At 52.4% G+C, this 25,067-nt stretch overlaps 1 protein-coding gene across 15 annotated transcripts in view; it reads left to right on the forward strand.

The window, feature by feature from the left end:
• Nucleotides 1–25,067, forward strand: part of NFASC (neurofascin) — a 202,273-nt gene that overhangs the window by 114,038 nt on the left and 63,168 nt on the right. For 9 of the 15 annotated variants that reach the window (XM_018060022.1, XM_018060028.1, XM_018060032.1 and 6 more), the window contains exons 3-8: nt 12,939–13,116; nt 18,906–18,923; nt 19,568–19,673; nt 21,527–21,723; nt 22,182–22,304; nt 24,284–24,454. In XM_018060022.1, coding sequence (XP_017915511.1) covers nt 12,939–13,116; nt 18,906–18,923; nt 19,568–19,673; nt 21,527–21,723; nt 22,182–22,304; nt 24,284–24,454 — 793 coding nt within the window. The remainder of the gene's footprint in view (nt 1–12,938; nt 13,117–18,905; nt 18,924–19,567; nt 19,674–21,526; nt 21,724–22,181; nt 22,305–24,283; nt 24,455–25,067) is intronic. The other 6 variants (XM_018060023.1, XM_018060034.1, XM_018060035.1 and 3 more) reach the window with 1 other exon arrangement.

The raw sequence follows: 25,067 nt of genomic DNA on the forward strand, positions 1-25,067 counted from the left end.
TTCCATGATCCAGCGGATGTTGGCAATTTGATCTCTGGTTCCTCTGCCTTTTCTAAAACCAGTTTGAACATCTGGAATTCATGGTTCACATATTGCTGAAGCCTGGCTTGGAGAATTTTGAGCATTACTTTACTAGCATGTGAGATGAGTGCATTTGTGCGGTAGTTTGAGCATTCTTTGGCATTGCCTTTCTTTGGGATTGGAATGAAAACGGACCTTTTCCAGTCCTGTGGCCGCTGCTGAGTTTTCCAAATTTGTTGACATATTGAGTGCAGCACTTTCACAGCATCATCTTTCAGGATTTGAAATAGCTCCACTGGAATTCCATCACCTCCACTAGCTTTGTTCGTAGTGATGCTTTCTAAGGCCCACTTGACTTCACATTCCAGGATGTCTGGCTCTAGATGGGTAATCACACCATCATGATTACCTTGGTCATGAAGATGTGTTTTGTATAGTTCTTCTGTGTATTCTAGCCGCCTCTTCTTAATATCTTCTGCTTCTGTTAGGTCCATACTATTTCTGTCCTTTCTTGAGCCCATCTTTGCATGAAATGTTCCCTTGGTATCTCTAATTTTCTTGAAGAGATCTCTAGTCTTTCCCATTCTGTTGTTTTCCTCTATTTCTTTGCATTGATCGCTGAGGAAGGCTTTCTTATGTCTTCTTGCTATTCTTTGGAACTCTGCATTTGGATTCTTATATCTTTCCTTTTCTCCTTTGGTTTTCACTTCTCTTCTTTTCACAGCTATTTGTAAGGCCTCCCCAGACAGCCATTTTGCTTTTTTGCATTTCTTTTCCATGGGGATGGTCTTGATCCCTGTCTCCTGTACAATGTCATGAACCTCCATCCATAGTTCATCAGGTGCTCATCAGATCTAGTCCCTTAAATCTATTTCTCACTTCCACTGTATAATCATAAGGGATTTGATTTAGGTCATACCTAAATGGTCTAGTGGTTTTCCCTACTTTCTTCGATTTAAGTCTGAATTTGGCAATAAGGAGTTCATGATCTGAGCCACAGTCAGCTCCTGGTCTTGTTTTTGTTAACTGTATAGAGCTTTTCCATCTTTGGCTGCAAAGAATATAATCAATCTGATTTCGGTGTTGACCATCTGGTGATGTCCATGTATAGAGTCTTCTCTTGTGTTGTTGGAAGAGGGTGTTTGCTATGACCGGTGCATTATCTTGGCAAAACTCTATTAGTCTGTGCCCTGCTTCATTCCATATTCCGAGGCCAAATTTGCCTGTTACTCCAGGTGTTTCTTGACTTCCTACTTAAAATACTATCTAGACTTCTACAGAAAAAGCCTCCAAGCCTTAGTTTAATCATACAGGTTTGCCCAGAGAGGTGGTTTAAGCTATAGTGGAGATGAGAGGGACTCCCAGCTCTGCTGGGGGTAGGGGGCACGGAGGGGCGCAAGGCGTTCTTTACTGTGCAGAAGATGTCTGAGCAGTGAAGTCTTGAAGGCTGAGTGGGAATTAATCACATGACAAGGAGGGAAGGCCTTTACAGGCACAGGGGCTGGCATGGATAAATATGGAGGTTGAATATAGTGTGACATGCTTGATCTCTGGGTCGGGAAGATTGCCTGGAGAAGGGACTGGCTACCCACTCCAGGATTCTTGCCTGGAGAATTCCATCGACAGAGGAACCTGGTGGGCTACAGTCCATGGGGCTGCGAAAGAGTCAGACACACCTGAGCAACTAACACACAAGGGAGCATTTAGGGTTTGGCTGGGCTTGGAGGGGACTCCAGAGACCTGGTCTTAAAGGGCCTTATGTGCTGTGTTCAGTAGTTTGGATTTGATCTTACATAGAGCGATGGGGAGAAATGGGAAGGTTTTCAGCAGAGCGGTGACATGATCAGGTGGGGATTTAGAAAAATCACTGTAATAGCAACATGGAGAATGGATTGGAAGGAGACCAGGCGAGAGGTTATTGCAATGAGACGTGATGTTACGAGAGGCAAGCAACTGGGAATGTGCAGAGGAGGGGGAATGAGAGACACCCAGAGGGAGGCGTCCAGGGGCCTTGGTGCCTGGATGTGAGGTGTGAGAAGAAGTGAGGGGTAAGAGTGATTCAAGAGCCTGGCTCGGTGACTTAGGTGGGCACCAGCAAACACAGAAGAGAGATGGAAGGCCAGGGCGCCAGTGAAGACGCTGAGGACATCAGGCAGGGGAAGAGGGTCCAGCAGTGTGATCGGTGCTGCCACGGAGGCTATGAGGGCCGGGAAGAGAACGAGCCCCCAGAGTGGGGTTTCAGAGGCTAACAGGCAGGAAAGGATGTTAGGAAGGACGAAGGACGGGTTGGGTGATTAACAGTTGTTAATGCCTCCAAGGGGCCTGGCAAGATAAAGGCTGCAAACCCTGAATCTGCCCATCTAGAGGCCAGTGCGGGGTCCAGACAGGAGAGGTTCAGGGTGTGGTTGGAGGAGTAATGAATGGGAACAAAATCAGCAAACATAGAAGCCATTGACCTCTACTGGGGGGGTGGGGAACTTTCATGAGAAGAAATGGAAGAAAAAATTAGGTACCTATAGGGAGCTATGCAATACAGAGAATGATCTTTTGGTTTCATTATGAGAGAACTTGAAGATGTTTCTCTGCGAAGGCAGAGATCCAGTTAAGAAGAGTTTGGAAACCTTCAGGAGGGCAGAGAGTTGGTGGTCAGAGACCCTGCAGAGGGATGGGGCCAGGTCCAGGCAGAGGCAGGCAGGCGGAGGGAGACCTGCTTCTTTAATACAGAAAGTGAAGATCATGGGAAGCTTGTGGCTTCAACGAACATTCTAGGGGCATTGCTGATTCTGATAGCACTCTCAGTTGCGAGTGATAGAAAACAACTCCAGCTGGCTTAAAAATTCAAAAGAATTTCTAATATAAACACACATGTAATTTAAAATCCCCAAGTAGGGCTTTCTTCAGGAAACCCTCCCTCAGTGACGGAAACAGTGACGCGAAGGGTCAGGTCTCGCTGCGTCTTCTGTCTGCTTTCTGCACTGTTGGGGTGTCCCCACAGTACGCTCCGAGACCCCCCCCACCCGTCCCTGAAGCTCCACCCTCTTCCGCTGGGGGCGCCCTCACTGCATCTTGTTCAGGAGTCGGGGAAACTTGTCTTTCTCAGAGCTTTTAGCGGAAGTCTCCATGAAGCACAGTGCTTCTGGCTGGATAAGGTGTCCATTCCTAAACCGGCCATACGGGTGAGAGTTAGAAAGCGCTAATTTTTTTATACTAATCACAGCCCAACCCTAGAATTGGGTAGGATCACTCTAGAGACAAATTCGCTGAAGGAAAATGTCTGTACTATTACGGACTGAGTTGTGCCCCTCCTTAAAATTCATGTGTTGAAGGTCTACCCACATGTAACTATATTTGGAGATTGGGTCTGTACAGAAGTAATTGACATTGAATGATGTCAGCAGGGTGGGCTCTCACCCAGTAGGACTGGTGACCCTATAAGGAGAGGGAGAAACACCAGGGGTGTGTTTGCGCAGAGGAAAGGCCATGTGAGCACACTGCAGGAAGGCACGCACGTGCAAGCTAAGGCAAGAGGCCTCGCGAGAGACCAGCCTTGCTGACACCCCGACCCTGGGCTGCCAGCTTCCAGAACTCTGAGACAGTGAGTTTCCGGTCTGTGGCACTTTGCGACGGCAGTGCTAGCTAATGGATACAGGTACAGTGGATGGGAGGAGGAGAGCAGGGGTCCTGGATAAACATTCAGTAAATGCCCACGAGGTTCTCTGTGTCCTTGACATTGTGTGGGTTGGATAAGACACTGTCCCCCATCCTCAGGGAACTCATTGCGTAGTTGGGAGACAACATTCTACACCAAGACCTAGCACTCATTACAGCAGGTATATCCCAGAATTCTCTGAGGGCACGGAGGGTGAGGACCGGATCCGGTCTTGGTGGTCCGGGGAAACCAAGGAAGGCTTCCCAGAGGTGGTGTCACCTGACCTGCGCCTGAAAGATAACAGAAAGTTGGGTTGAAGAACAGAAAAGGCAGACTAGGAAAAGAGAGTGATTGTGTAAAGTTGGTGTGAAGATAAATGCCACCCAAGTGAGCACAAGCAGAGGCTGTTTATTCAGAGTGAACTGCAGCAAGGGGGTTGGCCACCATCACTTGCTCTGGCAGAGACTTAAGGCAGAGCTCCGCCTTTTCCAGAATGTCCCATAGTTAACTATGGGCTCATACAGTATACAGCTTTTCCAGACCGGCTTCTTTCATTTGCTAATGTGCATTTGTTTCCTCCATGTCTTTTCATGTCTTCATAGCTCGTTTCTTTTTAGTGCTAAAATATATCCCGTTTGTCTGGATGGACCACAATTGATTTATGCACTCACCTGCTGAAAGGCAGTTTGGTTGCTTGCAAGCTTTGGCAGTTATGGGAAAGGCCGCTGTAAACACTGTGTGCAGGTCGGGTTGGGTTTTCTTCTTTGCACTTCCTGGTGCCTTACTCTGTTGTTACTGCTGTTCGAGGTTTATCTCCTGTCTTCCCCACTGGAACGCTGTAAGCCCTGTGACAGTAGAGCTTGGCCCTTGTCCCCGTGTCCGTCTCTCGTCCCTGTTCTTTCTCTGAAACCAGGTCTGGTAAGTGATCGAATGGCTGGCCGACTGCCGCCCAGGCGTCTATGGCGGACTCTGCAGCATGGGGTGTGGAGCTGCCAACCGGGCTGTGTCTCGGCACAGCCTGTCTTTTCTCCCCGTCACTTCAAATGTGTTGTGACCACCAGTACAGCCTGCTCAGAATGGGGCTGTGAGAATGTGGGGAGCTCCCCATTGCAACAGCTTGCAGTCCTCTCATCCATCTGCTGGGGACAGCTTGAGGAATCAACACCGGGGGCCCCCCTGTCTGGGGAGAGGAAGCAAACCAGGACCCACAAGAAAGGAAAAAGAGAAAAGCAGAAAGTGACTGTGGCTGAGTAAGTAGTATTGCTCCTTGGGGCTGTTGCTGGTAGTGTCCTGGAGGTAGGTCGAAGCCTGCTGGGTGGCAGCAGCTAACATTTCTTGAGCTTTTGCCCTAAGCTTTAAGTGCTTTGTATAGGATTAGGGTATCAAGTCACAATTGCAGCCCTGCAGAATAGGTGCTCCTCTTATCTGCAGTTTTCAGATGAGAAATGCCAAGACCTGAAGGCTCAGTACTTCCCCACCTTCAGTACTCCCCACCTTGTAAGCGGGGAGCAGCTTCAGACCCAGGTGGTCTTTCTGCATAGCCGCTGCTCTTGAACTTGGTCAAGACAGGCTGTCATTTCCAGGCGTCTCCACCAGTGGCTGATCATCACTCAACTCACATGTACTTCCCTAGGCCCCGTCTTAAGATAATTTCAATTCATATCTCCCACAAGGCTTGCAGATATAAAGGCCTTGCCTTCAGGAAGGTTGCCCAAGTACGTGAAGCATCCTCGTGTAAGATGACAACAGTTTTAAAGGCCTTCAAAATGAAAAAGGCTTTTCTAATCAGCAGGCTTGATTTGGTCCCTGCCTAGACGTTTGAGGGTCCAGAGATTTGTGTGCTTACAGTAGTGCCAAGGTGATCCTAAGAAGCATCCAGTTGCCTTCCTGAGGGGGCAGGAACACACCTGACCAAATGCCATTTGCATTCTTTGTGAAAAGCAGTGTCACCTGAGGAACACTTCATGTTCAGTTCAGTGCAGTTCAGTCGCTCAGTCGTGTCCGACTCTTTGCGACCCCGTGAATCGCAGCACGCCAGGCCTCCCTGTCCATCACCAACTCTCGGAGTTCACTCAGACTCAACGTCCATCAAGTCGGTGATGCCATTGAGCCATCTCATCCTCTGTCGTCTGAAGGGTTAATAAGGTAGCAGAGATGTGCCTGCAAACGGGCCTCTCTGCTAGGGCTGGATGTCCTTGCAAACGAGGCGTTCTGCCAAAGAGTCTGGACACAGCCTTGAGTTTAATGGTCCCTTGCAAACGAGGGAGCATTCCCTTCTTGTGATAAAGAAGGAATAGAGGGCTTTGTACACACTCTGCAGTAGGCTAGGATTTTACTCCCCTTTGCTGTACGATAACATGTATGCACCTGCGCTGTGCTGAAAAGGCTTATTCATGCAGTCTGGAATTCTGCCTAGGGGGCTTTTATAATAAGCGGCAATTAGTTTTTTGCCCAGTTCTGTTCCTCCGGCCGGAGTGTGCGTGTCGTCTGTCTTTTGTGTGTCTTGTTCTGTGTCATTTCACTCGTAATCTCCAACAGTCGTCCCCTTCTCCTCCTGCCCCCAATCCCTCCCAGCATCAGGATCTTTTCCAATGAGTCAACTCTTCCCATGAAGTGGCCAAAGTACTGGAGCTTCAGCTTCAGCATCATTCCCTCCAAAGAACAGCCAGGGCTGATCTCCTTCAGAATGGACTGGTTGGATCTCCTTGCAGTCCAACAGACCCTCAAGAGTCTTCTCCAACACCACAGTTCAAAAGCATCAATTCTTCGGCACTCAGCTTTCTTCACAGTCCAGCTCTCACGTCCATACATGACCACAGGAAAAACCATACCCTTGGCTAGACGGACCTTAGTTGGCAAACTGATGTCTCTGCTTTTCAATATGCTATCTACGTTGGTCATCACTTTTCTTCCAAGGAGTGAGCGTCTTTTAATTTCATGGCTGCAGTCACCATCTGCAGTGATTTTGGAGCCCCCAAAAATAAAGTCTGACACTGTTTCCACTGTTTCTCCATCTATTTGCCATGAAGTGATGGGACCAGATGCCATGACCTTCGTTTTCTGAATGTTGAGTTTTAAACCAGCTTTTTTACTCTCCTCTTTCACTTTCATCAAGAGGCCTTTTAGCTCCTCCTCACTTTCTGCCATAAGGGTGGTATCGTCTGCATATCTGAGGTTATTGATATTTCTCCTGGCAATCTTGATTCCAGCTTGGGCTGTTTGGGTGACTCTAATCTCTTTTTTCCTTCTCTTTCATTTACTTTTCACACAGAGGGTTGGGGAGTGGGGCTCGCAGATATACAAGACTTGAACTAATCATAGTCCCTAGTTCATGGTGTCAGAGAAGGCAACGGCGCCCACTCCAGGACTCTTGCCCGGAAAATCCCAGGGACGGAGGAGCCTGGTGGGCTGCAGTCCATGGGGTCGCTAAGAGTCGGGCACGACTGAGCGACTTCACTTTCACTTTTCACTTTCATGCATTGGAGAAGGAAATGGCAACCCACTCCAGTGTTCTTGCCTGGAGAATCCCAGGGACAGGGGAGCCTGGTGGGCTGCTGTCTCTGGGGTCGCACAGAGTCGGACACGACTGAAGCCACTTAGCAGCAGCAGCAGTTCATAGTATACCTCAATTCACGCAAGATTTCTCTTTTGGTTTTCTTTATTGTTGTTCTTTTCCTTACTCTCTCCCCCTGCAGTAGACCTCCCTTTAATGTATTTTATATCCTTATAGTTCACCTCTTACCTGTTTAATTCAATGTAAGGATTGTTCAAATGCATCATAGTGGTAGCTTGTGTGGGTGGTGTTTCATTTTCATAGATGGCTTTGTATGATGGCTATATTTATTAGATTATTCTTCTCTGCATCTCAGAGAAGCAGCTGCCTCTCTGGAATTTCTTCTCATTTGATCCTTTTTTTGCCCCCATGAAGCTAAACAGAAAAAATCCACACCCTCCTCCAACTTTCCAAGACAGTCATCACCACCCCCTCTCCTGCAGCCTCCATCTGCCCTTTCAAGGATATGTGGCTTTCCTTACTCCTCCACGGGATGCTCCGTAGTTAGTGGCATTCCCCTTGAAGGGCCCTGACAATTCCGCCCCCGAACCCCGCCCCTGGCTGCTCAGCTTCTCCCACCTATAATCCAGCAATTTGTTTATTCATTTGTCTACTGATGGACACTGGGCTGCTCCAACCCCTTGGCTATTGTGAATGATGCTGCTATGAACATGTGTGCACGTGTGCTTGCTTGGCGCTTCCCTGGTGGCTCAGTGGTAAAGAATCTGCCTGCAATGCAAGTGCTGCAGGAGATGTGGTATTTGATCCCTGGCTCAGGAAGACCCTCTGGAGGAGGTCATGGCATCCCACTCCAGTATTCTTGCCTGGAGAATCCCATGGACAGAGGAGACTGGAGGGCTCCAGTCCGTGGGGTCACAAAGAGTCGGACACGACTGAGCAACTTAGCATGCAGCATGCGTGTACTTGTTCATGTCCCTGATTTTAATTCTTTAGGGCATATACTTAAGAGCAGAAATATGGGGTCATATGGTAACTTATATGCAGAATACATCATGAGAAACGCTGGGCTGGATGAAACACAAGCTGGAATCAAGATTGCCGGGAGAAATATCAATAACCTCAGATATGAAGATGACACCACCCTTATGGCAGAAAGTGGACAGGAACTAAAAAGCCTTTTGATGAAAGTGAAAGAGGAGAGTGAAAAAGCTGGCTTAAAGCTCAACATTCATAAAACAAAGATCATGTCATCTGGTCCCATCACTTCATGGGAAACAGATGGGGAAACAGTAGAAATAGTATCAGACTTTATTTTGGGGGGCTCCAAGATCACTGCAGATGGTGACTGCAGCCATGAAATTAAAAGACGCTTATTCCTTTGAAGGAAAGTTATGACCAACCTAGATAGCATATTCAAAAGCAGAGACATTGCTTTGCCGACTAAGTTCTGTCTAGTCAAGGCTATGGTTTTTCATGTGGTCATGTATGGATGTGAGAGTTGGACTGTGAAGAAGGCTGAGCACCGAAGAATTGATGCTTTTGAACTGTGGTGTTGGAGAAGGCTCTTGAGAGTCCCTTGGACTGCAAGGAGATTCAACCAGTCCATTCTGAAGGAGATAGGTCCTGGGTGTTCTTTGGAAGGAATGATGCTAAAGCTGAAGCTCCAGTACTTTAGCCACCTCATGTGAAGAGTTGACTCATTGGAAAAGACTCTGATGCTGGGAGGGATTGAGGGCAGGAGGAGAAGGGGACAACAGAGGATGAGATGGCTGGACGGCATCACCGACTTGATGGATGTTGCTGCTGCTGCTAAGTTGCTTCAGTTGTGTCCGACTCTGATGGATGTTGAGTTTGAGTGAACTCCGGGAGTTGGTGATGGACAGGGAGGCCTGGGGTGCTGCGATTCATGGAGTCGGAAAGAGTCGGACATGACTGAGCGACTGAACTGAACTGAACTGATGGTAATTTTATGTTTAATTTTTGAGATACTGCCAAACTACACATTTCTTTTTTAAATTGCAGCTTTGCTCGGTAATTGTCATATATATGGAGAGACAAGGAAATCTGATGGAAAAACCCTGGGCTACCAGTCAGGAGACCTGGGTTCTTTTCTTAGTTTTGCCACAAAGCCGTGTGTGAGGTGACATTGAGGATATCACCTCCCCTTTCTAGGCTCTTGTGTCCTCATCTGCGAAGTAAGGCGATTCCATAAAGCCAAATAATCTTTAAAGTATCTTCCTCTGTAAAGACTTTATCGGAAAAGTTGGATTCCAAGGGAAGAGGGAGAGAGAATTGTCAAATAGCTAAATGAGATTATTTCTCTGTTCTTTTCCTACTGTGTTGTTTAAATTGTGGGTTGAAGACACCGCAAATAATTGGCCTCCCTTCCTGCCAGTGTGTATCTAGTTAATGGATAGCTTCTGGCTTCCGGTTTCCATCAAGATTCCCAGGAAAACGATACCCTTCTCTTTCCCATCACTTCCTCCCACTTGGCGGCTCCTGAACAAAACGTGGTGCTCTCAGAGCCAAAACTGGAGTCATCCCCACTGTCCTCCTGGGAGGAGTGCTGAGCCTCTGCCTGGCCCCTCAGCACCAAGGTTTCAGATGGACAGCCTGAGTCTCCTCTTTGGAGGTGAGGAACCACGGAGGGGCAGTCGCAGCCTCTTTCTGAGACACTGCAAGGGCCATCTTAGAGAAGAGGAAGAAGCAGAGACCTCCTGCGAGGCCTTCCAGCCAGTCTCCCGTCTGGAGCTGTTCTACCTTCTTAACTCACTCCCAGCTGAACAGTTCTCAGCCGGAGAGCAGCGCCTGTGTAGGGAGGGGATTTTCCCCCAGGGACTAAACGCCCTCACGGTTCCGGGTCCAAAGCCTGTGCTCTCCGGCGCCGCCTGGTGGTTTCATGGGGAAACACGCGGTCTAAAACAGGAGAACCGAGTGGTTTTGCTCAGGCATTCCTCTGCGCATTTTGCATCCATCTCTCACATGGTTCTGAGCGCCTGCTATGTTTTAGGCATTATGCTATACTCTAGGGATAAACAAGAAGAGGCACCTTCCCTACAGTGCCTTCCTTTTTACAGGGTGTACAGAGGGGTGACTTTGGGAATGAATTCACAGTGACAAGTGCTGTAATAGGGGAGTGGTGTTCAGGAGCACAGACAAGGGGGCACGTCAGTCGTACTTGGCACACCCTAATGAGAGCGGGCAGATGCAGAAAGGGTTCTAGACGGAAGTCAATCTGTGCAGAAGTCAGCACAGTAGAGCTTTAGAATCTACCCATGTGGGCTGGGATTCAGAATGCACGGGGAGGGTAAGAAATGGTCTTGCAGTTGGGGCTGCATCACACAGGGCTTCCAGGCAAGTCACGGACTTCAGCTTCAATTTTGGGGCAGCAGTGAGGCAGTGAGTTTGACTAGGGGATACTGTATCTATATTTACATTTGCACTAAGATCGTGGCATCCGGTCCCGTCACTTCATAGCAAGTAGATGGGGAAACAGTGGAAACAGTGTCAGACTTTATTTTCTTAGGCCCCAAAATCACTGCAGATGGTGACTGCAGCCATGAAATTAAAAGACGCTTGCTCCTTGGAAGAAAAGCTATGACAAACTTAGACAGCATATTAAAAAGCAGAGACATTACTTTGCCAACAAAAGGTCCGTCTAGTCAAAGCTATGGTTTTTCCAGTAGTCATGTATGGATGTGAGAGTTGAACTATGAAGAAAGCTGAGTGCCGAAGCATTGATGCTTTTGAACTGTGGTGTTGGAGAAGACTCCTGAGAGTCCCTTGGACTGCAAGGAGATCCAACCAGTCCATCCTAAGGGAGATCAGTCCTCAATATTCATTGGAAGGACTGATGCTGAAGCTGAAGTTACAATACTTTGGCCACCTGATGCGAAGAACTGACTCACTGGAAAAGACCCTGATGCTGGGAAAGACTGAAGGCGGGGGGAGAAGGGGACGACAGAGTTGGATGGCATCACCAACTCAATGGACATGAGTTTGACTAAACTCCAGGAGTTGGTGATAGACAGAGAGGCCTGGCGTGCTGCAGTCCGTGGGGTCGCAAAGAGTCAGACATAACTGAGCTGAACTGAACTGAACTGATTTGCTCTGAGGAGTAAGTGCTCTGGTTATGGATGGAGAATGAGTCAGAGGGGAAAGGGCAGAAGTGGGGAGAGACCACTCAGGAAGCTGTTGCAGAAACTGATGTAAACAATGATGGCAGCACCAAGGAAGAAGCAGTGGGAAGGGAGACAGCAGACAAGGAAAGGAGACCAGAAATACACATGAGGTGAGGGGCTGGCATCAGGCCCAGCTTCCGTTGGTTTGCCCACATTCAGGCACAAGGGATCCCCTATACCCTCAGTCAGGATATATGGGAGCTGGCAGGAGTGTACGCGTGATAGCAAGGCTTCACATTGCTGCCAAATTGTTTTAAGCAGTGTGTCCATTTGCTAGGTGGCTACTCATCCAGAAAAGCCGGAGGAAGGATTCGTGGGGAAACTGCTTCCCGCTGTCCTCTGTGGTTTGTTTGGCCCCGTGATAGTCAGGGCAGCAAACTGGACCACTTTTTAACATTCCGTGTTTCAGAGCCTCAGGCAGTTCAAAGGTTGGTATCTGAGTCTCGGCTGTAAGCCATTCTTGCTCCTCTGTCTCAGGACCAGGCGGGGGGATTTGTCTCTCCAGGACCACCCCAGGCTCCTTGGACAGGCATGTTTAGCCCTTACCCCTGTCAGCCCTGGAATGATGTCTTGTGCTTGAGGGAGTGAGCATCACGCTGTCATGAATCTTGCTTATTCTCCCAACCCTCTGGAGCCTTCTGTCCGGAGCTGTCATGTCCGCACTGCCATTATCCCTAAAGGGACAGCGTCAGCGACCACTGCCAAATCGTTAGCTGCACAAAGTATCTGCAGAAATCATTCATTTACAAACTCTTGTGGGCAACCAAGTTTCCACTTACCCAACTTCTGCCCCGCACCGCTGCCTCCTTCGCTCTCCCCGACTCCGGGTCAAAGGACAGCGTTGTGATCTTGTCTCTATGCCGCTGACCCAGACACACTCAGCCTCAGGCCCCCTCATCACATGTGGGTCAGAAAGGCTGTGAGATAGGTGTGTTTCCTACAGGTTCAGTGCGTGGGGTTTCCCTGGTGGCTCCGACGGTAAAGAATCTGTCTGTAATGCAGGAGACCTGAGTTCAGTCCTGGGTCGGGAAGACCCCCTGGAGGAGGGCATGGCAACCCACTCCAGTATTCTTGCCTGGGGAATTCCACGGATGGAGGACCCTGGCAGGCTACAGTCCATGGGGTTGCAAAGAGTCGGACATGACTGAGCAACTGACAGTGCGTGGCACCTTCCAGGTGCTGGGCCTGCGAGCCAGTATTTGTTTTTACAACTATTCTATGTAGAGTTGTCCTTCCTTCTGGAAAACTGGTTCTCAACTAGGGGTGGTTTGCCCTCCCTCCAGGGGACAGTTGGCGATTCTGGAGACGTCTTCAGTTGAGGGCAGGAGTAGGGCATCCTGGCATCTAGTGGGCAGAGACCAGGGGTGCTGCTCAGCACCCTACAATACCCAAGACGGTCCCCACACAAAGAATTGTCAGGTCCCAAAAGTCGATAGTGCAAGGTTAAAAAAACTCTGTCTTAGAATGTAGGTCTGTAATCAAGGGGTCCCTGAATCCTCAAGGCTCTGTAGGATTTCTAGAGCGGACCAGGAGTTCAGGGAACACTCACTTGGCATCATATTTCTTTCCGCAGCTGAACTCCGTCCGGGAGGCTCAGTTCCAGCGACTGGAGGCAGAGAGACCTCGCAGGCCAGGGTGCGGGGCGCGAGGCCCGGTGCTCAGGATGGCCGGGCAGCCGCCGCCCTGGGCCTACACAGCCATCCTCCTCTGCGCACTCAGCCTCGGCAGGGCCATCGAGATTCCCATGGACCGTGAGTCTCCTGTCCGCTTGGAATCTGCTGACTGGGGCAGCGGAGTCGGGGGGCGGGGAGGGGCAGGGAGAGTGAGGACCCTTCAGAGAAGGCAGGGGCAACAGAAGCAGTGGCTTCTGGATTCAGAGTGGGTTTTCCTCCAGAGGATCAACCTGGGCGAGCTCATGCTTGGGAACCTGGGACCTGGAGCCACTGGGCCATCTCTCAGGGCTGCGGCTGTGCTGAATCGCCGCCCGGAGCCTGCTGAGAGTCGGGAAGCCCGCGCATCACTCAGGAGTCCTTCCCTTCACACCCCTCCCTCATCCCTCTGTGGTCTTGATTAACCTATCAGAGCGGAGATTCCAGGGGCCGAGCATGGTGGACGGCTCTGATTTGCCTTTCTCATATAGCCAGGTCCTTTTGGCTGAAGTGATGAGGACAGATGGCCTGGGGAGGGTTGTAAAGGAGGTGACTTTTGCAAAAGACTGTGACTAAGTGAGACATTAAAATAAAGAACCCCATTATAGTGTCACTGTGGGAGAACCAGGCACGAATCCCTTCTGTTTGTGTTCAGCTTTCCCATGGTAAAGTTGAAAAGTAAAATGCATGGTGTCTGCTTCCTATGGTGGGACGTTATTGGGCCCTCCAGATCACAAAGTCAGATGAAAACGCTGGTCTGACAAGCGTGTCTCCACCAGCCGTATCTGACGTTACGTCTGTAAGCGGCCCGCTGACTGGCAGCCGCACTCCTTGGCCCTGTGTTTAGATGGGTGCCACCCCTGCTGCAATTCTGACTCTTCTGCGAGGAATCCTGGGCGTCCCAGAGCTATGATGTGAACACACCACCTCTGTCCCCCGTTCCTGCTTCGAGGAATAGATGGGACCTATGTGACGTCAGCGTTGACTTGGACTCTCTCCAGGCGACAGGTGTCTGGGGAGGGGTGGGAGAGCGATACAGCCTCAAAGAAGGCCCCACGGAGCTCTCCAAAGCCAGCCTCTGGGGCCCAGAGCTGGCACAGCCTGGAAAAGAGCCGCAGGTCTCAGCTCCCTGCCGCCGCCCGCCCGCACTTCAGCAGGACCAGCTGCCCAGAGAGGGGGTACTTCCGGGTGGAGAGGGCCAGGAGAACGTGTAACTGGACTCAGAGCAAGATGGACAGGGCCCCCACGGCCCTCCTGATGGCCCAGCCTGTGTGTGTGTGTGTGTGTGTGTGTGTGTGTATGCATGCTCACATACACAGGGAGGCAGTGGGAGGGCAGTTGTGAAGGAGACTATTCCCGTGGAGACCGTCTGCACTGCTGGCTCAAGGATAGTTTCTCACGAATGGTTCCAGGCAGACAGTCTAATGAGGCGCATGGTAAGGCCACGTCCCTGGAGAGGAGAGGGGCTGCGGAGGAAGCTGGCTTACGCAGGATGCGGTGAAGGCTCGTTTTGCTTCTGCCACCTCTCCTTGGTTACTCGCCTGCCACTGGTCCCTGGGGCAGGTGGGTCAGGGGTGAACCTGTGAACCGAGGGCTTCGACGTCCGTGTTAGGAATCTGGATCCTAAAGCTCAGGGGCCCTGGGCAGGACCCCACAGCCAGTCTCTGCAGAGCACCAGCCGTGGGGCAGAGCTGCCAGCCCCGCGGAAGGCCTGCAGGGCGTCTTCCTGAGTGTCCACCGGGACCCGGGCCCCTGCTTCCTCAGGGCCACGCAGCAGGTGGGCGACGGACTCGTGGAAAGAGCCCCGCCCCCCCGGCCCCCAGGCTGGCACCACGTGCCGCACCCCGCCTCTGTTGGCCTGCCCCCTTTAGCTCATCTCAGGTCTCCCTGGAATAGCAGCTGCCTCAGACAGAGAGCTCGGAGCTCTCCAGGCACACTCTCACAGCCCGTCCACGGAGTCGGTGTCATCCTCGGCCGACCACGAGGGGCAGAGAAATGGAGCTGCTTTCTCCAGCTCACGCAGGCAGGGCCAGGACTTGACCGAGGCTTCCGTCCTAACAAGAAGGCCTTCTGCAGAGCCGCTCCCGGTGCCCCGGCCACGTCAAGAAGCTCCCGCTGCCGCCGGCGCCTGTCGCGTGCGTCCTGTGCCCCCCTGGCCGCTGCAGGCACAGTGGCTGTGGGCGCGTCTCCAGCCTGAGTCTGCGAAGATGAGCGCAAGGCGAGAGTGAGGCAGGCTCTTCAGAGGGCACCCAGGTGCCCTGGGAAGAGGCACTCATTAGTCAGGGTCTCCCTGCCCCTGGGCCCAGCAGGATGGACGCCTCCCAGACGATCTGAGCCGGTCCTTCCATCTCACCCAGTGGAACGGGCTGGGGAAAGGTCAGGCTTTCTCCCCTCCAGCCCCAGCTTTACTGAGATATTACTGACATAAAAATATGTTTATTTATGGTGTAGAACTCAGAAAAGAAGTTACCTTTGTGGGTGTGGGGGGGTAACTTCTAAGATCTCCCGTGCCGGCTTGTAAGAATAGAATACAGCACAGTTAATAGTAGTCGCCTCGCTGCACACAGGAGCCCCAGAATTCACCCATCTTGTCGTTGAAAGTTGTACCCCTTGACCAGCGTCTCCCTGCTTCCCCACCCCCAGCCAACTGCCATCCTACTCTGTTTCTTTGATTTGAACTTTTCGATTCTGCATGTAAGTGATAACACACAGTGTTTGTCCTTCTGCATCTGACTTATTTCACTTAGCGTTGACCCCAGGGTCCATCCGTGTCGGTGCAAAAGGCAGGAAAGGTGCCTGCGCTCCTGCGTGCACACGGCTTTGCCCACAGTAGCCGGTGGGAACGCCCTCAGCTTTCTCTGTGTGCCAGCTGGCGGGGGTCAGAGGGGCGCAGGCCACGGACTGCCCGGCGTGTCCGCTGCTTGCTTCCCCTTTGGGGGCATCATCTGGGCCTCAGGGGGCTTGGGCGCAGCAGGTGTCCTAGAACAGAGCCCAGGCCACAGCCCAATCCCTCACTGAACACGCGGCCTCCCACTGCAGCTGCTCCGCCAGCAGTCACATGCACCCCACCCCGCCCCCAAGCAGAACAGCGTGACCTTTGGAAAAACCAAAGGGTTGCTTTTGCCCCATCCATCAGAGTGATTTTGCCAAAAAAGTGAGTCTGCTGGCAGCTTGCCCCTCCATCGCCCACCCCGCATCAAGGAACTTGGCATTTTCCCCTCTAGGGACCCACAGAGGAGGGCAGCGGGGTAGGAGAGCGCTCCCTCCTCACTGTCGGGCCAGGGCGTGAGGAGGCTGGGGTGGCCTGGCAGTGCGCACGCACAGTCACTCCATCCTCCATGGGGCCGGGGTGCCAGGGGCTCAGAGCCGGGGAAGGGAAAGGGCTCATGAGTGCAGCAAGCCTGCAGACTGAGCGGGCGTCTGTCTCGCTCCCAGCAGAGCCCATGGGAAGACTTTTCCTTCCGGTTGGAAGTAACAGAGCAAATCCGCCCTCACTCGACATCGCCCCCCAGCAGGTTCCGTGGGAGAGGAGGGCCAGGTGTGCACGGGCTAGGTGGAGACGGGCACCGTGTCCCCGGGCAGGCCGTCCTCGCTGTCCTCCCGCCGTGGCGGCGTGTCCTCTGGGCTGACCGTGCCCCTATGATGATGCCTTGGCCGCACAGTGGTGGCTGCAGGTGTCATTGCCTCTTCAGGCAAGCAGTCGGCGTGACCCCCGACCAGATCTCAGCGTGGGGCTGGGGGCAGAATCCAGAGACCCTGCGCTCTCCCAGGCTCTGTCCAGCGTGTCTGGGAGAGCAGAGTGCCAGGGCCCCCGCTGGCTGGCTGGCTCACCTCTCCAGCCGAGAATGGATATTTGAAAGGAGCTCTCAACCAACAGTGGGAGAGCTGATTTTCCTTGCAATAATACATTGCCCCAAACTTCCTCTGGGACCTTAAGTGAGTCAACTTCCCTTTCAAGAACCGGACACTCCCTGGGCAATGTCTCAGGCGGCCTCCATTGAACTGGCCTGTGTGTAAAAGAGACTTGAAACCCATGTGGGCAAAGCAGACTCTGTGTTAGGCTTCCCATCCGGGGCGGGGCCAGGGCCCGCAACTGGATATGAGGACCCAAAAGACGTCAGATGTATCCTGAGATGAAGTAACCAGGGGTCCAGGCTGGTAGTCCGGGGAGTGGGTCAGGGGTCAGCTCTGCTGCTCCTAACTGTGGGCCCCTCCCTCTCCTTCCCCCTCCCTGCCCAACACCCCTGGCTTTCCAGAGTCACCTTTCTTGGGTCCTGGCAGGAGAATCATAGATGGTTGAAGATGCTGCGGTGGGGAGCTTTCCAGAGCCTGTGTTCAGAAACCAAGATTTCTGCTGTTCCCCTCGCCTTTTCTTTCCTTTTCTATTTCTTGCCAAGGTCACCCCAGGCACATGGTAAAGCAGATAAAATTTCTCTTTAATCCGTGAACAGGCCACACCCCCCACTCCCCACCCCAGCCCACTGAAAGAATCCCTTTGAACCTTTCCATGAGCCTTATTGTCAAGACTTTCACTTCCTGACAGTGTGTAGCAGGGCCCTCGCCCCTGCTGCCCCCCACCTCCCCTCTCGATCTTCCCTGTCCTGTGGCTCCTCTGTGTCGCTTGGTCGTGTCTTAACTCTGCTTTCTCCAGGCTGCCCCCTCAGAGCCTCTAATCTCCTCTTGCACATCTCACTGATCAAGTCAGAAAGTTTTGAGGCCATCATGGTACAGCCTTCCCCCAGGGAGTGCTCACTTGGAAAAGGTCAGCTCACCACACCAGCAGTGTCTGACCTCTCCACTGGCCTGGAATAAGAGTGGTCTCCAGTAATGTGATCATGTAATGTATACAGTGATGTAACTGTGAGGAAAAGACATCTTAAAAAGTTATAGCAACACGTGTTCTCTTCTCTGCAGAGAAATTTTCCCCAAACCCTTCTCCCCACGAGGAATAAACCCTCTAAAACCTTGCTGTTCGCTGTGTGGCCCACAAACCGCAGGCACCAGCGTCACCTGGCTGCTTGTTAGAACCGCAGGCGCTCAGACCCCCCAGACCTACTGAGTCAGAGCCTGCATGTTTACCAGACAGCCTCCCCCCAGGGGATTCTCACGCTGATTAAGATGTGAAAGGCCCACACTCCGAACACCCCTGTGCATGAGCACCGCACGTCTCAGGTGAGGCCGGGGGAAATCCGTGCCCCCTGCCGCTTTGCCCTCCTTGTAAAAAGCACAGAAAGCAGTGGTGGGTTCTGCTGCGTCTCCAGAGTTGTTCAGAAGCAGGGTTTCCATAGAACAGGGCACCTGTGCCGTGAGCAGATGACGATCATTCGTCCTTCCCTCGAGTTTTCCGAAGGATGGCAGAGGAGGAGACGGTGGGAAGATGCTTTCAGGTGTGAAGGAGAAGAAGGTGCGGAGCGATGAGGCTGCCGACCTGGCTGGCCCTTGGGCTTCGCCCTGCAGCAGTGGTTCAGCTCGGCCCCTTCCGCGGCCCTCCAGCCTCACCCTCGCACCCCTGCCTGAGGAGCCCGCTTTCCTCGGGGGCATCTGGAGATGGCGAGTGGCGTCCTCAGACCTCAGCCTCTTTTGAGCAGCATTGCCAGTTCTGACTTGCGGATTTCCCTGGAAATCACTCGGCCAGAAGCTGGTCATTTGCTCAGCTGTGCGGTCTGGTCCCCTGGGGGAGGCGTCCCCTTCTCCATGAAGCGTCGCTGGGTCTGTCCCCACCCCTGCGTGGCTATCCCACAGAGCTCCGAGGCTGGGAGGAGACAGCCATGCTGGCCTCCCCTCCCCCTGCAGGCAGGGGCCTGAGGCCGCCTGGGTGACAGTCATGCCAATAACTGATAACCATTGTCTTCTTTTCTCCCCTCACAATGCTAACCCTCGGGAACTAACAGCAAGCATTCAGAATGAGCGTAAGTCCCCTGGGGGCCTGTCTGCACTGCGCCTCTGGGAGGTGGTGGGCGGTAAGAAGGGGCGGGAGAAGGTGGAGGACACTGGGGTGCTAGCGGCTTCTGGAAGGACCGCTGCCCCCCGTCCTCAGTGGCTGGCACAGCAGTGCAACGAGGGCTTCGGATCTTGGGGCTGGGAGCTGGAGCTGGCTCTTTGGCTGCAGACAAGCCCCTGGGAAGGCCTCTGGGGACTAAAGCGGCTTTCAGCCCTAGCAGTTTGCCAACTATTGATCCTACAGGGCTCAGAACCATCATGGCAACTAGGTTCTGGAAATCGAGCTGCTTTTGGTTCCTTTGTTCATTCAATGAACATTTATCAAGAGCTGTTGTACGCTAGACATTGTACTAAGCATTAGATATATGAAAAGGCACTCCAAAAGCCTGGCCTTCAGCCTCTCATAAAGATGGGAACGTAAAGGGATTCTTCTTATGCTCAGTCCTTGACGCACCACGCCCTTTCTTGCGACCCTGTTTAAGCAGTTGGGTCTCTGGAACGGGGCACTGCTCCCCACTGCTGGCCTGCTTGTCTGGGTGGCTCCTGAAGCTCTTAATTTCAGCCGTTCCCCAAGGGCAGGTCCCCTGACTGCTCACTGTGTGTGCTCTTGCAGTGTCCCAGCCCCCGACCATCACCAAGCAGTCAGTGAAGGACCACATCGTGGACCCCCGTGACAACATCTTGATTGAGTGTGAAGCCAAGGGGAACCCTGCCCCCAGGTGAGTGCACAGCAAGTGAATCCAAGCTGGGTGGAGGGAACAGGACCTGCAAAAAGGTCACCGAAGCCGCCCCTCCCCCGGAGCCTGATGATAGTTGAAGCAGCTGAGAAATCCATTCAGAAAATGTCCACTAGGCACCTACTAGGTAGAAGGTGCAGTTTGGATAACTAGGAAATGTAGTTGATGAGGAATCTGGGGGCCGGAAAACTTAACTGGCTTCAGTTCTCACCAGAAAGCCAGGACTAGATGTGAAGTTTTCTGACTTTGAATGTAACATTCTTCCCACTGCTTATGTTTCCAGCATCCGCCCAATGCTTAGCTTACAGGAAGTCCCTCCTCGCGCTAACTTTGGTCTTCCATTCTGAGTTCATATCTGCTGATTTATGTGCATATCAAGATCATACGGTGGGCTTCCCTAGTAGCTCAGACGGTAAAGCATCTGCCTGCAATGCAGGAGACCCAGGTTCGCTCCCTGGGTCAGGGAGATTCCCCTGGAGAAGGAAATGGCAGCCCACTCCAGTATTCTTGCCTGGAGAATTTCATGGACAGAGGAGCCTGGTGCGCTGCAGTCCATGGGGTCGCAGAGTCGGCACGTCTAACACACACACACAAGACCATATGAGATGTCAGCAGACACGAACCGCAGGCCTGCTGTGGCAGGCTCTGTGTAAATGTTCCTCACACCGTCTGTTTGCCCACCTCACCGCCCTTCAGGGAAGGACCCGTGTCCTTGTGGAGAGGAAGTGACATGGAGGCACAGAGATGTCAGGTACCTAACCCCAGGCCTCTGGCACCCCAGACCAGGGATAACTTCTACCAAGTGATAAGCACTGGGGATGGGAATGCCCACCCTCTTCGAAGCAGCAGCAACAGGCTGGAGCTCCGGCAGCCTCATGGCGGACTTGTACCCAGACGTGACAGGCCCTCAGGTAGTGTGTGTCTGTCGCAGGAGTCGTGAGGTGGGCAGGGCCTCGGGGTGGGCACCCTGCTTCTGCCTCCCTCCACGGGTGTGCCCGAGGCGGCTGGCCCAGAAGCAAGCAGGGCCTCGCTTGCCCGTGAAGAAGCAGAAGTCTCCAGCAGGGCGTCTTGACCTCGCTTCTCAGGGTTGTCTCTCTCCCGCAGTCCTTTGCCAGGCAGTGCCTGAGATTCCGAGAAGCTGCTGTCGTCCCTGCTTCTTCCAGGCTATGTCCTGGGCAGACACACGTCCGCCCCCAGAGAAACAGAGGCTGTCCTAGTCTCTTCATGCTAGGGCCCAGTTTTATTCAGGCTACTTTGTATTTTAAAACTGCTCCTCCGGGGTTGTAATGTACAGCTGCCATTTTATAATCTACATCCTCTGAGCAGCGCACAGATAACCTGGGGCCATTTCACTTCGACCTTAGAGTCAGTTATCGAATAATGACACAGGCGGAGAAGGGCCCATTCCCTGATGTGTTGGGACCGGTGGAATAGGAATTTGGATTTGGGTTGAGAATGCTTAGGGGTGGGAGTAGCTGCTCACTCTGGATTTTAAAAAACCAGAATTGCTGCCTACTCTTTCAAAGAGCACAGTCCCCACAGCCCCTTGGTATCTCTCACTTCAGTCATGATCCCCAGCCTCTGTTGGGTGGCACGACTTCTGTCGGGGGCCTCCTCAGAGACTCCCCTGGGTGGGACCCAGGACCCAGCACTTGATCAGGTATCCGAGCAGGTCCTGCTGCTCAGCCAGGGCTGGGACCCACCGGTCTGGAGGAATGGTTACGGCCGAGTCCCACTCTAGGGCCCTGAGGTTCTGGCCTGGAGCCGGGAGCCCGGAGCCCGCCCTCTACTCTTGGTTGTCCCTGACCCTAACCCCCAGCCCACGTCGTCCACAGCTTCCACTGGACGCGGAACAGCAAGTTCTTTAACATCGCCAAGGACCCCCGGGTGTCGATGAGGCGGCGGTCCGGGACGCTGGTGATCGACTTCCGCAGCGGCGGGCGGCCGGAGGAGTACGAGGGGGAGTACCAGTGCTTTGCCCGCAACAAGTTTGGCACTGCCCTGTCCAATCGGATTCGCCTGCAGGTGTCCAGTGAGTGCTCGGGCCAGGCCCAGGATGCCCCGCTGCTGGGTCGGTGGAGGGCAGGGTGTAGAGGGTCGTACCAGAAGGGCTGCCCGCCCTTGGCCTGCAGCTACCTGGGGCATCTGCGTGCCTGGCCACTGAGCAGGGGTGTGCCTCCCTCAACTCAAAAAGGTTCCTTGGAAAGGAAGTTTCCAAACCACTGTGGAACAACCTCACTGACCTGTCTGGGGCACAGGGCAGGGAAGGAGAAGAGCCTTGGGAGATGTGTGTTCATTCACTCTGACGAAAGGCCTCCCCTGCCTCTCCAGGCCACCCCTGGCTCAGACACACAGACCCTGTCCCTCTCGCGGCCCTTCTTTGTCCTCCCGTTTCCTCTTCTCTTTGCCCTCCTCGCCGCCACCTTCTAACCCAGCTCCTTGCCCAGCCCAGCCGTCACCCTCATCGAATCCTCCTTTGTTTCTCCCCAGAATCCCCACTGTGGCCCAAGGAAAACCTAGACCCTGTCGTGGTTCAAGAAGGTGCCCCCTTGACGCTCCAGTGCAACCCCCCACCTGGGCTTCCGTCCCCGGTCATCTTCTGGATGAGCAGCTGTAAGTCTCGAGGGCCTGGTGCTTTATTGCTGTTTTAATCTTAGGGAGTGTTAAATGGGAAGGGGTCTTCCCAAGGCTAGACGACCTTGACTCGTGAGAACAGATATAAGGTAGCCGTGTGACTGAGAACACGGGCTTTGCAGAGAGAGGTTGCTGGGGTTCACTGTTGAGCCTGCCTGCTATTAGCTGTGTGATCTCAAGCAACTTGTTTGATGTCTCTGGGCCGCAGTTTCCTCTTTAAAAAAAACTAGGGCTGATAAATGTATTTATCTAATAGAATTATTATGAAAATTCAAATAACAATATATCCAAAGTGCTTATAAGAGGGCCAGACATACAGTAAGTGTTCAGTAATATTTGTGATGATGGGTAAGAGCAAGAGAAAAAGAAATGGGTCAGAGGACGAACTGTCAATCAGCCAGTTGAAGGCAGGTTGAAACCAAGCCTCTTTCGATCTTTGGTTCATCTGGATCTGCTCTGATTCAGTCTTCTCGTAGGACAGAAAAGGGATTTGGGAATGAAACTTTGGATAAAGGAGTGATGGGGAGACAGGGAATTTGGAGCAGGCAGGACAGAGAACCTCATTCAGAGCTTGTCCTGACTCAGTTTTGGACTGAGGCTCTCTGAACTGTCCGCGTTTCTTCCTGTGTTTTCAGTCAGAATGAAGGGAGGGGGCATTATGAAGATGGATAGAAGGCTGCCGTCTCTCTGAGCATCTCCCTGGCTTCCTGCCCCCCTCCCGTCCTGAATGGATGGCTTTGTGCTCAGTCGTTGCCCCCGCCTTGCCTCATCACAGTGCGGATGTGTGGGGAAGGCAGCTGGCCACAGGCCGGAGGCTTGGTCTGTGAGCCCCTCTCAGCCCCGCAGCGCGCCGGGTGGTGTTCACGCTGCCTCCTGAGCATATCCCATGACCCTGCTCTTCCACTCTCTCCGCCACCTCCCTAGCGTGAGCCACCATCAGCTTTTCCTTGGGTTACACTCATCATCCATACCTGGCCTCCCTGGTCTTTCTAAAAATGATCCTTTCATCCATATGCCCTCCCCACCCCCCGACTCCCCAGTTCAGGCTGTTGGTTCTTACCTTTAGCACACACTGTTCCTGCTGCTTAGAAACCCCTTAGCTCCTTCCTCTGCTGCCTGGTAAATGTCACGGGACCTTCGAGCCTCAGCGCAAATCCCAGGATGGACTGGGTACTCCTTCTCTCAGCTTATCCCCTTGTCACCGCATGGTAAAATTAATTAATTAAATAGAACTACTTTTCAAGAGAGAGAAACAGAAATGGTGACTTGAGAAGCAGTTGTCAGGGATAAGAAGGAGATACCTGGGAGTAAGTTGTCAGCCTTATGTTTTTACAAACCTAACAGCCTAGAAACCTGGTCATTTGTGTTTACAGATACAGTGCTTGGGAAAAAATGCAGACAATGTGGTCAGCATTCTCAGCCCCTCCTATGATGTTATTAATCTTAAAAAAAAAGCACACATTTGCATATTTTAACATCTCTAAAATTGGAGAGTGTCCTAAAGTTGATGGTATGCATCGCTGATTGGTGTATACCTTACAGTTGGTGGTGCTTTTTTCTTTCTTGGGGATGAGTGGAGGTTTAAAAAATAAGACAAGCGAACGTGCCTCCCGGTTTGGGGAAGATCTGAAGGACTGTGTTTCCTCCCTCTGGCCTCGGAGCCAGTCAGATCTTTTGTGGTCACAGAAAGGTGTGGTCACAGACCATGAACATGGTGGGCAGACAGGTCTGAATGGAAATGCCACTCCCCTTCACTGCTTTTGCAACCCGGATCTTGTTAAATCCTCTGCTTTCTTATCTCTGAAATGGGAATGACCCCCGCCTCAGGGTTGACAGTATTCAGTCAAATACTGTGGAGCTCCTGGCCCTCAGTAGGTGTTCAGTCTCCAGAACTATGATGATGCTTATTACTGTTCTCAGCACTGCTAACCTCCCCCTGTACCCCTGCTTCCTTGTAGCCATGGAGCCCATCACCCAAGACAAGCGTGTCTCCCAGGGCCATAATGGGGACCTGTATTTCTCCAATGTGATTCTGCAGGACATGCAGACAGACTACAGCTGCAATGCCCGCTTCCACTTCACGCACACCATCCAGCAGAAGAACCCGTTCACCCTCAAAGTCCTGACCAGTGAGTGTGCGGGCCCCTGCCCGGGGCTGGGGGCCTGGGGCTGAGAACAGCAGCCCACTGAGCCCAGACAGCCCTGGGCACCTGGATCTGGGAAGTGCCTTGTCCCCACGGCTGACCTAGAAATTCTCCCAGCTCACTGTGCCTGAGTGACTCTAGCTGCTCTTTAGCCGTCTCTCTTGATTCTGGAGGCTTGAGTTAAATTCGGTCCTGTTCCAGATCAGTGCTTCTCAAACTTTGGTGGAGGAGTCAGAGTCACCTGGCAAGCTCGGCGCCCTCTCTTGCACCCAGGCCCGCGCCTGCCCAGGAGTCCTGGGCCTCTCTGGTCCGCATTAGTTCCCCAGGTGTCCTGGGGACACGCTGGAATTTGAGAGGCACTGCTGTCGGTCATTCCGCACCTCCCTCATGCAGTCGGCTTGATTATTTTTCGTCATCGTTTGGTTATCTTTATTTCTAAAATAAAGCAATCGCATGGAATATCGAAATTAGTGATACAGCAAAATAAATTGTGTTTGATTCTGTAATGTCAATAAGTGTATGCTGGACCATATGGAATCGCTGTGTTTGCAAGTTGCAGGTTTATCTTTTCGTTTTATCTGCTTTCATTTTTGTTCCC

The sequence above is a fragment of the Capra hircus genome, chromosome 16, assembly GCF_001704415.2.
Source record: "Capra hircus breed San Clemente chromosome 16, ASM170441v1, whole genome shotgun sequence".
Classification (NCBI taxonomy): Eukaryota; Metazoa; Chordata; class Mammalia; order Artiodactyla; family Bovidae; genus Capra; species Capra hircus.